Genomic DNA, 14,808 nt, shown 5'->3' with positions numbered 1-14,808 from the left:
CTGCCAAAATAGCACTCATGGTGAAGAATACGTAGTTCATTGGGATGACTTCTGCAGCACTGTAGAGCTGCACTGCTTTGTTCAAGAACCTGAAAGAGAAAGAAGTCCTTTCAGTAAGAAGGCACAGCCTATAAGAACTACAGTTTAATTATCAATTCGGCCGTTTGCCTTTTTACCACTCCAAAAAGACACAATGCATGTTCTGAAGCCAGCTCATCCTGAGCTGCCTGTAGCCAGTTAAAACAGAGAAGAAAATCCCTCAGGCCCCAGCATTCACACACAAGCAACTTCTCAACAGCATTTCTTGATGCAGATTTCGTTCTAATGTCTTTGTCCAATCTAGAACCAGAACTCTTCATACCGCATAGAGCACCGCATAGACCCTTCCTGTCGCACAGAGGCAGCCCAACCCTGTGCACATTCACTCAGAAGCCAGTCCCACTTTGCTCAATGGAGCTTAGCTCCAATAAGTGTGTGTAGGGCTGCAGCCTTACAAAACCAGGGGGGAGTCTCAGGATTCGAAGCGGATTTTAGAAGTCTGGGGGAAAGACATGAAACATGTTTTAAATAAGAAAAGGTTTTGAAATTTCAGAGATTATCTTTTGCATTGTTGTTTATTCGCTCAATCACTTCCGACTCCTCGTGACTGCATGGACCAGCCCGCGCCAGAGCTTCCTGTCGGCCGTCGCCACCCCCAGCTCCCCCAAGGTCGAGTCCGTCACCTCCAGAATATCATCCATCCATCTTGCCTTTGGTCGGCCCCTCTTCCTTTTGCCGTCCACTTTCCCTAGCATCAGCATCCTCTCCAGCATCTTTTGCATACCCAGGATAAAATCAAAATATTAAATACTGTGGCCAGGATCCAAAGAGCTACTTCACCAGGCTTTCTGAATGGCTTTCTTTGAACAGTAAACCTCCATACTATATCACAAGCTACTGTTGGAAGTTTCAAAAGCCATTTGCCTTGCAGAAGCACTGAACTAGTGTGGTGTAGCGAGTTCAAATCCCCATTCAGATAAGACACTCACTCAGTGAGCTTATACCAGTCAACATCTCTTAGCCGTATCTACCCCATAGGGTTGTTGTGAGATTAAATGGGAGTGGGAGAACCTTATGCTGCCTTGAGCTCCTCACAGCATCCTTCCCCAACTTGGTGTGATGGACTGCAACTCCCATAATTCCCAGCCAGCCCTTGGCCATTCAGGTAGGGAATTATGGGAGTTGCAGTCCAACAACATAATCTGGAGGGCTACACAACAATATCTGGAAAGCCACACATTCCCCATCGCTGCCTTGGAGGAAAGGTAGGATTTAACTGCAATAAATACTGTTTGAAAACAAAAGATAAAGGTATCTTCTGGGTGCATGGAATTAGTTAACAAGATGCTTTGGATCCTGGCAGGTATATTATTATTGATTACAAAATGTAATCAATAATAACTCAGTACAGAAAGGCTACTAGACCTGATGGCTATATGCTACCTCCAGTATCAGAGGCAGTATGACTATGTACACCAGTTGTTGGGGGGTGGGGGAAACATGGGGCGGGGGAGGGTGCTGTTGCACTCATGTCTTGCTTGTGGGTTTCCCATGGGCAGCTGGTTGGCCACTGTGTGAACAGAATGCTGGATCGGTTGAACCTTTGGTCTGATCCAGCAGGGCTCTTCTTATCTTCTTATGTTCTTAATAATACTAATGGACAAACTGGTAAGCAAAACCACCCAATCATTTCCACTCACCTTTCCAATCATTTATCCTTCTATGCAGGAAACCACCCAGATTCTTCATCCTTGGGCAACTATGGCATCTTGCTGAAGAACTAGTTTAAATATAGTGGCTAAGGAAATTTTTGGTTCTAAATTTCAACTGTGCCACAAACTCACTATCTCTTAGCCTCACACAGCAATCTGTAAAGAGTAGGCAAAACCATAGGGACATAGGAAGCTACCTTATACTGAGCCAGACCACTGGTCCATCTAACACAATATTGTAGACGCTGACTGGCAGTGGCTCCCCAGGGATTGAGGCAGGAGTTTTTCCTGCCCTACCTGGAGATGCCTTCTGTATGCAAAGCACTAAGCTATACCCCTTTAAGTTGGATGGATAAAAAGTGGACCTGATAAGAGACAGCTTCCTATGTTCCCATGATAATTAGTCTGACCTAACTTATAGGAGTCTTGTAAGTTTTTGCATTAATGTATATAAAGCACCTTGAACACCAGAGCGCTATATTGTATTTTTATTTCTTAATGTGGAATGTGTTTCCAAACCTGATCAGACATAGTGTATCTTATTGTGTGAGACAAATATTTGACAAATATTTTCTGATCATCAGAGCTTCCATCCATTTCAGTTCTATGGATTGATAAAAAGAGTCTTTAAAACAGGGGTGGGCAACTTGCGGCCTTCCAGGTGTTTTTGCCTACAACTCCCATCAACTCCAGGGATGGCGGGAGTTGTAGGCCAAAACATCTGGAGGGCCACAAGTTGCCCACCCGTGTGTTTTTTTTAAAACAACAACAACAACAACTGGTGGAGAGCCACATCCCAAGAACGTTAGATCAGGACCTGGATATTGATGCCTTCAGCTGCAGTCCTAGGGGGTAAGCCCCACTGGACTCAATGGGATTTCTGAGTAGACATGTACAGGATTGCACTGTTAGAACCAATGTTAGTTCTACTTAGAGCAGACCCACTGAAATGAATGGAAGCTAAGATAACATGACTAACCTGTCTCATTCTTTTCAATGGCTCTACTCTAAGTAGGACTAACATTGGACACTACCCTCTGTTTCCTATAGAAAATGGTCTGCATCCTTTAAATAGAGCAATAGTCCAATTGGTCTACTGATACAATGTTAGAAGCCCAGCTTCTAATCTGTTTTAGACATTAGGAGTAACTCCATGGTTATTTTAGCAAATGCTGAGCAGTCTCCATGGAGCTTTAAAAATAAAAAATAAAAATCCTGCATATTCATGGGATAGTCAGGATTTCAAAGTCACTGCAAACACCTCATTACTCTGGGCCATTTGTTCCAATATTGGTCTGAAGAAATCCAAGACAAATGAATGAAGACGCTGCGGGGGGTGGGGGGGAGAGCTTTTCAAATGAGTCTGGTTCAAGCTATGTTTGGTTGCAAGTTGTTCTTTGAGAGCTGGGGCAGAGTAGTAGTTAAGGGTGCAGTCCTATGGATGTATAGACAGAAAACAGTCCTACAGCTCCCACCATGCCCCAGCCAGCTATGCTGAGCTATCCTGAGTAAGCCACAATTAAGAACATAAGAGGAGCTTATCTGACCCAGCTCTCCTGGTTCAGATTGTCACCAAAATCACAATTAGTCCAGCAATCAGTTTCCCATAGTAGCCAACTAGATGCCTCTCAGAAGCCCACAAGCAGGACAGGAGAAGGATAGCCCTCTCCTGCTGTTGTTCCCCATGGACTAGTATTTGGGAACATGCTACCTCTGATCCTAGAAGTCCCTAAAGCTGTCATGAGCAGCAGCTGTTGGTAGACCTGTCCTCCATGACTGTCTAATTCCATTTTCAAGCTCTCTCAGCTAGTGACCATCACTGTCGCCACATCCTATGGCAGTGAATTATGTGTGAAGAAGTATTTCCTTTTGTCTGTCCTAGATCTCCTGCCAGCCAGTTTCATCAGATGATCCCAGGTTCTAGGATTATGAGGGAGAAAAACATATTTTTACCCACTTCCTCCATGCCATGCATAAGTTTAGAAACCTCAGTCATGTCTCCACTTTAGCAGCCTTTTTAAAAGCCCCAATCTTGCCTTCCTTTGTAGGGAAGGATTCAGCCACCTACACCCTCAGAGGGGCCATAGCTCAGTGGCAGAGCCCCTGCTTTGTATGCAGAAGGCCCCAGGTTTGATCCCCGGCATCTTCAGGTAGGGCAGGAAAATCTCTTGCCTGAAACTTTGGAGAGCTATTGCCAATCAGTGTTGACAATACTTGGCTCGATGGAGCAATGCTCTGGCTCAGTATAAAACAGCTTCCTATGTCTCTAATATGGGAACCAGTACTGGCTTACTGCACAGGGCTGTTGTAAAGATTCCAGGGATAATGTATATGAATGGCGGAATGAGACATTGTTTTATTATTATTATTATATTTATTTATATCCCACCTTTTTCCCAATACTGGGACTCAATACTGGGATTTATTACATTTTAGTCCACCTTCCCTCAAAGGAGCTCAGAGTGGCATAGATAGTTTCCTCCACTTCCAAATGTAATCCTCCCAATAACCCTGTGAGGTTGTTCAGGCTGAGAGAGGCACCACAGCTCAGTGGCAGAGCACATATATTGCCTACTGAAGGACCCAGGTTCAATTCCTGGTGACTCCAGTTAAAAGACACAGGTAACACTGCAGGTGATGGGGAAGACTGCAGCCCACGACCCTGGAGAAAACTGCTACCGGTGGGGAGTAGACAATACCGCACTTGATGGACATCAAGTCTGACCTGGTATAAGAGTCCTATGTAATTAGATAGTGGCTGACCTGAGTTCACTCTGTGAGCTTCAAGGCCGAGTGGGGATTAGAACCCGGCTCTCCGCAAAACACACTAAGCTCTACACCAGGGGCAGGCAAACTGGTTCCCTCCAGATGTTTTGGACTCAACTCCCATAATCTCTGCACATTGGCCAAGCTTGCTGGGAACGACAGGAGTCGTTCGGTCCAACGATGGCAGTCCAACACATCTGGAGGGCACAAATTTGGGGAAGGCTGCATCACACTACACTAGTTCTCCTCTAATCATTTGCATGACCAGATGATGTTCCCACTGCTTCCTCATCCCTGCATGGCCTGCAACTGGTGGGAGTGGAGAGACTCACAGCACAATGATGTCACGGCACCGTTGTGAGTTTGACTAGACTGTAACAGGGGCCTGGGGGAGAACTGTGATCAGCAGCAGCTCCAGTACACCCTAGTATGGCTCTGGTATACTCATCCCATCTTTTAAAACTGAATTCCACCATCAGCTGATTAAGCCAAGAAATAAAAGAGCAATTGAAGGGAATTATCTTGCTGCAGCAGAGTGAATACAAAGCAGACATGGCAGGGTGTCAGGGAAGGAGGTGAAATTAGTGATCTGGGTGTTAGTGAGTGGTGGTGGAGTTAAAAGCTATGGGAAATGTCAGAGTGAGAAAACAGCAGGAAAACAGCAAGGTTCAGTTGGCCCTAAATCCATGGCAAATGTAAATGCGCATTTGGGAGAAACCTGCATGGCTAGTTAACAGCAAAAGAAAGCATCAGGGTCATAAATCAAAACTGGAAGTGAACTCATAATAATGCATCTGTGCCTGAAACAATCAGAGTTGACTTTGGCAAGGGCTTGTCAAAAGTTGGCTGTATTTTTAAGCTATGCCATGAAGCATTAACAAGAAGAAAAATAAAAATTAGCAAATAAGGCTGATAATGGGGAAACAATTGAGTACATGAGGATATATACTTTTAAACTTACTTAACTTGGAATGCACATGTTAATACCATTACAATGAGCATGAGATAGAAAATAGGGTAGCTGAGCTGCATCTTCCCCTTCACAGAAAGCATAATCATGACCGCCACAGCTTTGGTTGAAATGATGGTCAGAGACGCTGGGGGGAAATAAATAAAAACAGACTGATTCACACATGCATATTCGCTCAGTATCTTATCACTCAGTGTCTCCCGCATGAATGTGTGAACAGCCTCAAGCTGAAAAGCATTTTGTTTGAAGTGGGTGAATTATCTATATCAACCTTCCTCAACCTGGTGTTCTCCAGACATTTTGAACTACAACTCCCAGAATTCCTATTAACCATGTAAGCTGGGGCTGATGGGAGTTGAACTCCAAAGCATCTGGTGGGTACCAGCTTGTGGAAAGCTGATCTATATGGTGCTTGATCTCTAACGACTGAAGTGGACATCACTGGATGTTGCAAATATCAAGCAATATCAAGCTATCAAGCAATGGGCATGCGTGTATAAAGTTACCACTAACTTAGGGTGGAATCCTTTAAATGCTTTCCTGGGACTAAGCCCTACTGAACTCACTGAGAGTTAATCTGTGTAGCAGATTAGGATTGCACTGGATTAGGATTGCACTGTTCTCTAATCCAATATGTTTATCTGCAAATCTCTGGAGTTCTCATCTCTTGAATGGCCAGGTGTTTCCTGTATCATCTCGTTATTCTGAATTAGGGAAGTTTTCTCATGACTCCTTGTTCTATGTGGCCTAGCTCACCTATTGAAGCCACATGAATTCCTTTATTCAATCTGAACTTATCCTTTGTTAGGGATGCTGGACTGATGAGGCTGGACAGCCATCTGTTGGGGATGCTCTGACTTGGATTCTTGCATTGAGCAGGGGGTTGGACTCGATAGATCCTGTAGGCCCCTTCCAACCCTACAATTCTATGATTCTATGCATAGAGGAAAATGAGTATCACGTTTCTTCCTAACACTTTGCTTGTGGTGGCAATCTAATGAAGCCTCCAACACATAAACACATAGGAGCATAATAAACTGCCTTATACTTAGGCAATGTGAGAATACAAGATCTTATGGGTAGGGAGGAGTTGGGAGTGACAGGCGCCAGAATCAGATGTCAGATCAAGAGGGAGGAGCAACTTCAAGAAGTAAGGCATTCTAAAAGGTTGGCCCATCAAAAGAAGTGCTTAGGGGAAGGCCCTCCCTGAAGGCAAGGCTAGAAAAGCCAAACCATGGGCGGGTGCACCAGTTTCGCAATTCTCCTAGCAACACTGTATCCATCAAAGAGATCTTCTGGTGGTCTATCTTGTATTGTTCAAAGCTAATTAGCTCTCCTTGCCGAAGGCTGGGGAAGTCTGTAACTTGAAGCACTGTTGATTTGGCTGATTTGCATAATAAAAGCTATTTACCAAGAGATTGACACCTTGGTCCCAGGGCATGGTCTGAAGGCACATGAGACAGCCACCTAGCTGAAGCTAAACAGGTTTGGGTCTGGTCAGTGCTTGGAGGGGGACTGCCTGGGAACCACATGTAGCCACCTTGAGTTCTATGATGGAAGAAAGGTGGGATGTAAATGTAACAAATAAATAAATTTGTTTGAGTACAAACAATCTGGGTGGTTTGTCAGACTAGACAGGTCTGGACAGGTCCATCTAGCCCAGTATTGTCGACACTGACTGGCAGCAGCTCTCTGGGGTTTCAGGCAGGATTTCTTCCCTAGCCCTACCTGGAGATGCTGGGGATTGAACCTGGGACCTTCTGCACACCAGGCATGTGCTCTGCTACCGAGCTACAGGTACGTAAATGACACCATTAATATATGGCACATGGGAAGATTTGGGTATGAAAAGGGACATGAGATGGAGAACCTTCCAGCAATACAGCTCTACAGTTGTGTGTGTACTTCTATGTTTTGGGTTGCTCTGTATTCACAGGGGTAATTTCAGCTGTTAGGCACTGTTCCACAACTCTCCCGTGCAATGTGAGTGCCAAGGTGAAATAATGGGAGAACGAATGCAAGTTCAGTGCTGGCATGTGGCTTTGTGGAAACAGAGTAAAAATGGTGTAAAATAAAAATTTCCCAATAAAACTTGCCATTTCCGTCCTTCCTGCTGACAGCTATATTGCAGGAAGGTGAAGATATTAAAGCTGACAGCATTATCAGAGACGGCGGGACCATTTCCACCCAGCTTCTATATAAGTTTAACGATCAGGCATAGGAAGCCCCTAAGAGCCTCTTTAAATATTAAATACAGAAAGCGCTCTTCTGGTTAAACGCAGCACCAAAGAGGGATGAATTGGTTTTGCTGACTCGATAACAGATCCCATCCAGCTAGCATTGCAGCAGCAGCTGAAAAGTGACATCATCTGCAACAGCAGGAAGCGCAGAAATCCTACTTGGTCTCTCCCACTGCACCTCTCCAGTCTACCATACTGTAAATTTCAGATTAGGCATGAAGCAAGGTGCTTCTCGATGAGTCAGTTTCCAGAACTGCATCGCGCAAAGCGTTTGCAGACTTCTACCGAACACTTTTCTGCTCACATTCCAGGGAAAATAAACCCTTACCCTACTCTATGAAACACAGGCCTTGCTGCTTATTAAGACTAGTGTGGCAGTTATGAGAATGCAGCACTCAGACACACCACACCCCAGGCAATTTGTATGTATGGGTAATGGATAGAGACCTCGAAAGCGCCTTCCAAAAGAGCTTCCACAGAACTGTGCCACCACCGTGGCATGGCCTCTTTCTGGTTCAGTGCAGGCTTCTCCAACCTGGCGCCCTCCAGTTGTGGTAGACTGCAACTCCCAATATTCCAGCTGGGAATGATGGGAGTTGCAGTCCAACACATCTAGAATGCGCCAGGCTGCGGAAGGCTAGTTTAGTGTTTGCATACATGCCACGGAGGGGTGTGGGAAGGCAGGCAGGTATGCTGATCTCAGATGGCTTTAAAAGGGGATTTGATGAATTCACAGAGGTATATTTATGACAATCCTGGGGTAGTATCCAATGTTAGTTCCACATAGAGCAGACCCACTGAAATGAATGGGACTTAAGTTAGTTGTAATTTCAATGGGTCTACTCTACACGGGACTAATGTTGGATACTACCCCCTATGGCTACATGGAATGTTCACGTTCATAGACCATGTGCCACTGAACAGCAGCTGCAGAGTAGCAACAGCGGAAGAGGGCTATTGCCTTTGTGTCCTGTGGGGCTTCCTAGAGGATGCTGTACTAGATGGATGTTTGCTCTGATCCAGCTGGATTCTTCTTATGTCCCATTAAAAAACATGGAAAGAGGAACAACATTATACTTTTATTAGGACCCACTCACTGCTTTGTGCTCTTCAGTTGGTCCTGATAAACTAGTATTATACTGTTCCTGTTTGGATCAACGGAGAAGAAACTCACCCTCCCTTTGATAACTTAAGCAAAGTGATCTTTGACTGTTAAGATAAGTGGGAAATGTCAACTCCTAAGAGCTGCCGTCCAACTCAGTTCCCTTGTCAGGACTGGTCCAACCCTATGTCCTCCCTCTTTGCCCTAGAACTATCATTATCCTAGTGCAGCCTTCCCCAACCTGGCGCTCTCCAGATGTTTTAGACTACAACTCCCAGCATTCCTGACCACTGGCCATGCTGGCTGAGGCTGATGGGAGCTAAAGTTCAAAACATCTGGAGGGCATCAGGTTGGGGGTGGCTGTTCTTGGGCCTCAGCAGTTCCCGACAGCTCCTGACACCCTGATTCCTGCCCATTTGTTACCTTAAGGCACTGCAAAACAATAGTGACATGAGATAAATCTGGAAAGTATGTTGCTGATCACTGTGACATCTGAAAACAAGCCAGGTTTGCTTGTGCAAAGTTCTGGAAGGCAGCCTCTCGAGAGCTGGTATGTACTTCATGTCACCATCATATTTGCTGTAAGGAAACTGGTGTTTCTTGCATCAAAACCCTAGAGCGAATGACTGATCTGCATTCTTAAACACTGGTGTACACAAATGGATGAGATGCATTCCAGTCAGGGCTCCCACACATGCGGACATGGGTATTTAAGGCCATATGTCTGTTATTCACTGTTTGTGTGCCTGCTGTGGGAAACAACAGTGTAACCTCAGTGTAGCTGTGGGAAGCATGGATGCTGTGGAAACTCTGGAGCTGCACTGAGATACTGATGTCTCGCTCTTGCTCCAGCCGAGTTCAACAGCAGAGGATTATTCACCACTGAAAGTGAGCAGTAAGATATTTGAATGTCTTCCAACACATTTGGTCTTGCTTTCAAAATCTGCTGCCTCATGATATTGGATATCACCATAAGAACAAAAAACCCCAAACAAACCAGGAGACACCAACAAAATGCTGAGAACTGAGACCAACATCTAACACCCAGCAGATGAGGGGGTGGGAAACCTCAGGGCTAGGTCCCAAGCCCGACCGTCCTGGGGCCCCTGGATGGCCATGACCCCCTTTCCCCCAACTACTGATTGTTGGGTGGTTTCCCAGCCTTTGTGCAGTCCCCCCCCCCGCCTTCTAAAAGGCTGATAGGCTAAAGGCTCCTTCCTATGCATGTTTAGAGAGAAAAGGTCCTACAGCTCCTAGCATTCCCCAGCCAGCCATGCTGGGAGTTGTAGGACTTTTTTCTGCCTAAAAAGTCATAGGATGGTGCCCTCAGTAAGAGCTTTAAGGTGCAATATGCTGGGGTGTTGTTGTTGTTTTGCAAAATGGACGGAGCCAAAGGAAAAATGGATGTAGCCAAGATACTAAAAAATCTAGCCTATTGTAGCTTAAAGCCCTGACTGCCATTAACTAAGCATTTCAGGTTTTTAGAATTGCGGGGGGGGGGGGGGGGGATGGGACGGGACACTGCACAAAAGCTGGGAAACCGCCAAACAATCTGTGGTTGGGGAAAGGGCATGGGGCCAGGGGATGGGTGTGTGGCTCTCTGGGGAACCTTGGAGGACTAGCCTGGAACCCCAAGAAGGCTGGATTTGGCACCTAGGCCTGAGGTTCCCCACCCCTGATCTAAACTCTCGTGTCTCATTCATTGTGTATCACCTGGGTTACACAACAGGTTCTGCTCAGGAGAATTCTCTAGGGACTGTGGCATATTTCTGTCGTCTTTATTCTTCCAGGCAGAACAGCATTTTACAGGGCAAAGAATGAAATCATGTTTCAGCTTGAGTGTACCACGGAGAACGCAAACAAATGCATACCACTGAATATTTTATTTGCTTTGACTCAAACTCCAAGGGGGAATATATATATGTAAACAAAAGTGCAGAGACAAAAACTGGGTAGGTCTCGTGTTGCCTGTTTAGCCACGTGGCCCTGTATACGCTTCGGCAGAGCATTTTGATAGGCCTGACCTTTTATGCTTGAGTTATTGGCTTGTTTATTTCAGCCAATGCCAGGCAGAATCTCTTTTCAAGGAACACGGCATTTCAGAGACACCCTCTAGTTCACTCCTTCTGAGTTCAAGTGGCAAAGAATTTCTCGAGGTGTCAGCCCATAAAACTCCAAGCATCGGCAAGCTCACAGAGCCCTATTCTGCACATCTAGGGGCCCACCCCAACGAATAACTGGGAAGCACCTGATGCCACAATAGCATTGAAGCAAAACAGGTGCAGACCTCATCAGTCCTTTGGATGGGAGCCCCACGGAATAAATAAATATTGCTTGTAAAAGGCTGCCTCTGCATGCCAGGTTTTCATGCCATGGAAAACAGTGAGATATATTCTGCCAGGAAACACAAACACAGTCCTGGGAGTAGCAGTGCTGAAGGACTGAGTGTACATTCCTAAATAAATAAAACAAAACAAAAAACAAAGCAGATGCCCCAAAGCCAAACCTCCACTATTCAAAAATCCACCTTAAGTGTACAGGACCAAGTGTGAGTGAGCTGTATGGGGAATCGATCTGGGCGTGTGCACTCACTGAAATCGCTCCAGGTGCCTTTCCATGGACACAAAGCTTTTTGCCAGAACTGAGGGAGAGCACACCTCTACTGTGTCCCAACGGCACGTGCCCAGTGGGCGAAATGTGCATGGCATTTCACAGGTGAGAGAAGGAAACAGCAGACTCCAAGCATGAATGTACTACTGCCAACTGCCCCTGTGTGTAGTCTCTCTCTGAGTATACCAGAGTGGGGAGAGATGGCCTGGTCTGCCCATGCAGCTGAATGAGACAGGCAGAAGTCTTGGCTAGCAGAATGGACTGCACCGCTTCAGACTGCCGCTGGGCAACAGCATTTCTGAATGCTCTCCTATGCTAAAACTCCCTGCAAGTAGAAACCAGCAGCCAAAGGGCTGGGAGAGAACTTTTTCCCTTCTGTGCTAGTGTTCTATTTACAGTAAGCTGTTTACATGACATAGGATTTCAAATGGTAGCAAAAAAACAGACCTCTGCATTGTTTAATTCCCAGTATATTTCTGTTCCTGACGCATTTTGAGAGACTTCTCTTCATCAAGTGCAATTAAAAGCTCCAAAGCTCCAAACGATACTCTGAAGGCTCTGCTTCTAACCCACGACTGGAAGGGCACAAACACAAGGACATACAATTTGGGGGGGAATTAAACATTGCAGTTGTCTGTTTTATTTGACTTTTATGGCTAACTTTTTACTCTCCACCTGTAGCCTCAAGTGGGACTGACCACCATGGCATCCTGCTTTATGTGTAGACAAGGCTCACACAAGTGAGCATGGAGTGGAGAACAGAGTGCGGCAGTGAGGAAGTGGGCAGTTTCGGGCTCCTGCCAGAAGCTTTGAGGGAAGCTGCCACGAAGTATAAGTGAGCAAAGGGAACCAAGGACCAATGTGCGCACAGCCACCAAACATTGTAGACATGTCGGATTCTTACCCAGCAGCGCCACCATTACCAACAAAACCACAATGTGCTTCACTTCCCTTCTTTTATGGAAATACAAGAGAATGCAGAACGTTATTATTTCCACGATCTGAGAAGAAAAAAAAGGGTAAAAAGCTTCAGTTGCTAAAAGGCAGAATAAATGCTTTAGACAAAATCTTTAACAAGATGTCACATACTTATTTCCCCCTGTAAGGGATGAGTAACCTCATCGCTATTTATCAAATAATTATTCCCATAAACCTTTCCCAAAACTATGTTCATATTTTGCTGTCTAGTTTTCCCACCCTTTCAAGTACCTATTTTGCTTTTATGGTCTTGAAAAGATTTAAAACAAAGGAGAGAGAGAAAGAGAGAGCATGCGTGTGTGTGTGTTGCAGTTATAATCTGGCATGCAAGAGCATCCGAGTTTAATAATATTGAGCCATCGCTCTACCTAGCATCCTGGTCAGGAAAGGTAAATAAAGACTGCCTGTCATCGTCTAACTGCAATGAGACTACTCCAGTGTAAGTGACTTGCAGTCCTAATATACAGCTCATCTTACTTATCATTTGCAGTAATTACCTTCTTCTTTCCCCCACCCTAAACTATAAAACTTGGACTAAACTTACTGTTCTGTTCAAAAACACCTGCAATGCATTTGTAACTGTATACTGGTTTTCAGTCACTTCCTAGCCAACTACCTGTCAAAGGGCTGCAAAAAAGAAAAATATACCAGCAGGGCTTAATGGTATGCTAGGAGAGGCTGCTTTGCAAGACGTTTTACAGATGGGCTTGCCTTAACACTGCATATGGCCTAGGGTTGCTGATTCATAATCACCAGCAACACCCCTACATGCATAGCGTTCCCACTTCAAAGTGGCTTCCATCTGAGCCATAGCTTGCTGCTTAGTAGACATGCTCAAGAGGCTGCCTTTGCAGTACTGGTGCTGGGATTTGGGGGGACCCCTTAACCTAGAAGAGGTGAGGCATGCAGATACAAGAGCATCTCGTGCTGCCCCTGACCTTATAGGAAGTTGCCTTATATCTGCCCAGAGTATTTGAGCACCATTTGGGGGAGTGGAAAGGCAGGATATAAATCAAATCAGTCAATCTTTGTCCATCTAGCCCAGTTTTGTCTACTCTGCCTAGCAGCAGTCTCAAAGGCCTCCAGCAGAGGTCATTCCCATTATCTGTTACCTGACCTGCCATTGGGCAATGGTTCTTCCTTCTTTGACAACATGCAAAGTGAAAATGGTGGCACTGTTGGGCTGATGGGCCCATTGCCAGCCTGGGGCCCCATCAAACACCCGGCCTCATCACCCTCTGCAGCTAACCCTGTACTGTGGAACATGGCCAATACCTATGGGCCACTTCTAGGGATGGACGGATCAGTTTATTAGTGGTCCAGTTTTGCATGCATTCAGTGACCAGTCTGTTCTGTCCCATTTTCTGGGTTTTTTAAAGCATGAAAAACTGAATTTAAGTTGTATGCATTTTTCACGAAAAGATTTACTTTCAATGCATTCCCTCCTAAAATATGCATATAAATGTTTAGCTGAGAACCACATCAGAAAATTCAGACATTTATAATCTAGTAAGTGGGAATTAGGTTGGTCCACTCAAAAAAGAAAAAAAAAGCATACTGAACAAAATTCTCCAGCATCCCTATCCACTTCACAGTTTATGCTTTTAAACGCATTCCATGTCAGAAAAAATAAAGTCTGTATCAACCCAAGTGCAGTAATCATTCCCTCTCCCAATTTTTCATAAAGAAGCTGCTCCCTTGCCCTTCCTGCCTTATTTTGGCTTTTTAAAAATTCCTCACTTTTGCTCAGTTTAGAAACTCACGGTTGTGGCAATGATGAAATACTCGCACGCACGGAACTAAACTTACAAGTGCTCGCAAATGCATTTTAATGTGAAGAAAGATTGCAAAAGCACATTCATCTGTGGGATTCATTTACATGAATTCAGTGTCACATTAATGCAAGCATCCATTTGTAGTATGAGCAATGGATTAGTAAGCAATCCAATATTCTCCCCGCTGCCCTGCGTAATTTTTCAGCTGGATGTCAATCTTATGGTCCCAGGCGCAATAGAAACAGAAATAATTCTTGCAAACAATTCATGTTTCAGATGCAGTGGGCAGTTTCCTCCACATAAAGATAATAGACATGGGTGGGTGGGAGTTTGGGTTGTCATTGTTTGTTTTCCTCGCTCTCTAAATAAGGACTGATCTCATGCACATCTTTAACTGTTTTGAATATGAACGGCATCAAATCTCATTGTCATTTCTTCTTAGAATCATTTTTTTCTGAACTAATCATGGTCTAATAACCTACGATCACAGGGGATGCACATTTCTTTCTGTCTCTTTCATGGTTAAGAGATCAGAAACAGGCTGATCCCCTCCCTCTCCTGTGCCAATCCCTCCTTCCCTTTTCTTGTCACCACTAACAACGGTGCAGCGCAGGGA

At 45.0% G+C, this 14,808-nt stretch overlaps 1 protein-coding gene across 4 annotated transcripts in view; it reads right to left on the bottom strand.

Moving 5' to 3' along the window:
- The window catches only part of NIPAL2 (NIPA like domain containing 2), a 55,573-nt gene that overhangs the window by 10,434 nt on the left and 30,331 nt on the right, over positions 1–14,808 (bottom strand). For all 4 annotated transcript variants that reach the window (XM_084849054.1, XM_084849057.1, XM_084849056.1 and 1 more), the window contains 3 exons: positions 12,344–12,440; positions 5,479–5,614; positions 1–89 (listed from right to left, as the gene is read on the bottom strand). In XM_084849054.1, the coding sequence (XP_084705180.1) occupies positions 1–89; positions 5,479–5,614; positions 12,344–12,440 (322 nt within the window). The remainder of the gene's footprint in view (positions 90–5,478; positions 5,615–12,343; positions 12,441–14,808) is intronic.

Source organism: Heloderma suspectum, chromosome 4 (genome assembly GCF_057233095.1).
Source record: "Heloderma suspectum isolate Gila_16-S chromosome 4, 16-S_ref, whole genome shotgun sequence".
Lineage (NCBI taxonomy): Eukaryota > Metazoa > Chordata > Lepidosauria > Squamata > Helodermatidae > Heloderma > Heloderma suspectum.
This window is presented reverse-complemented; position numbering and strand designations above follow the sequence as displayed.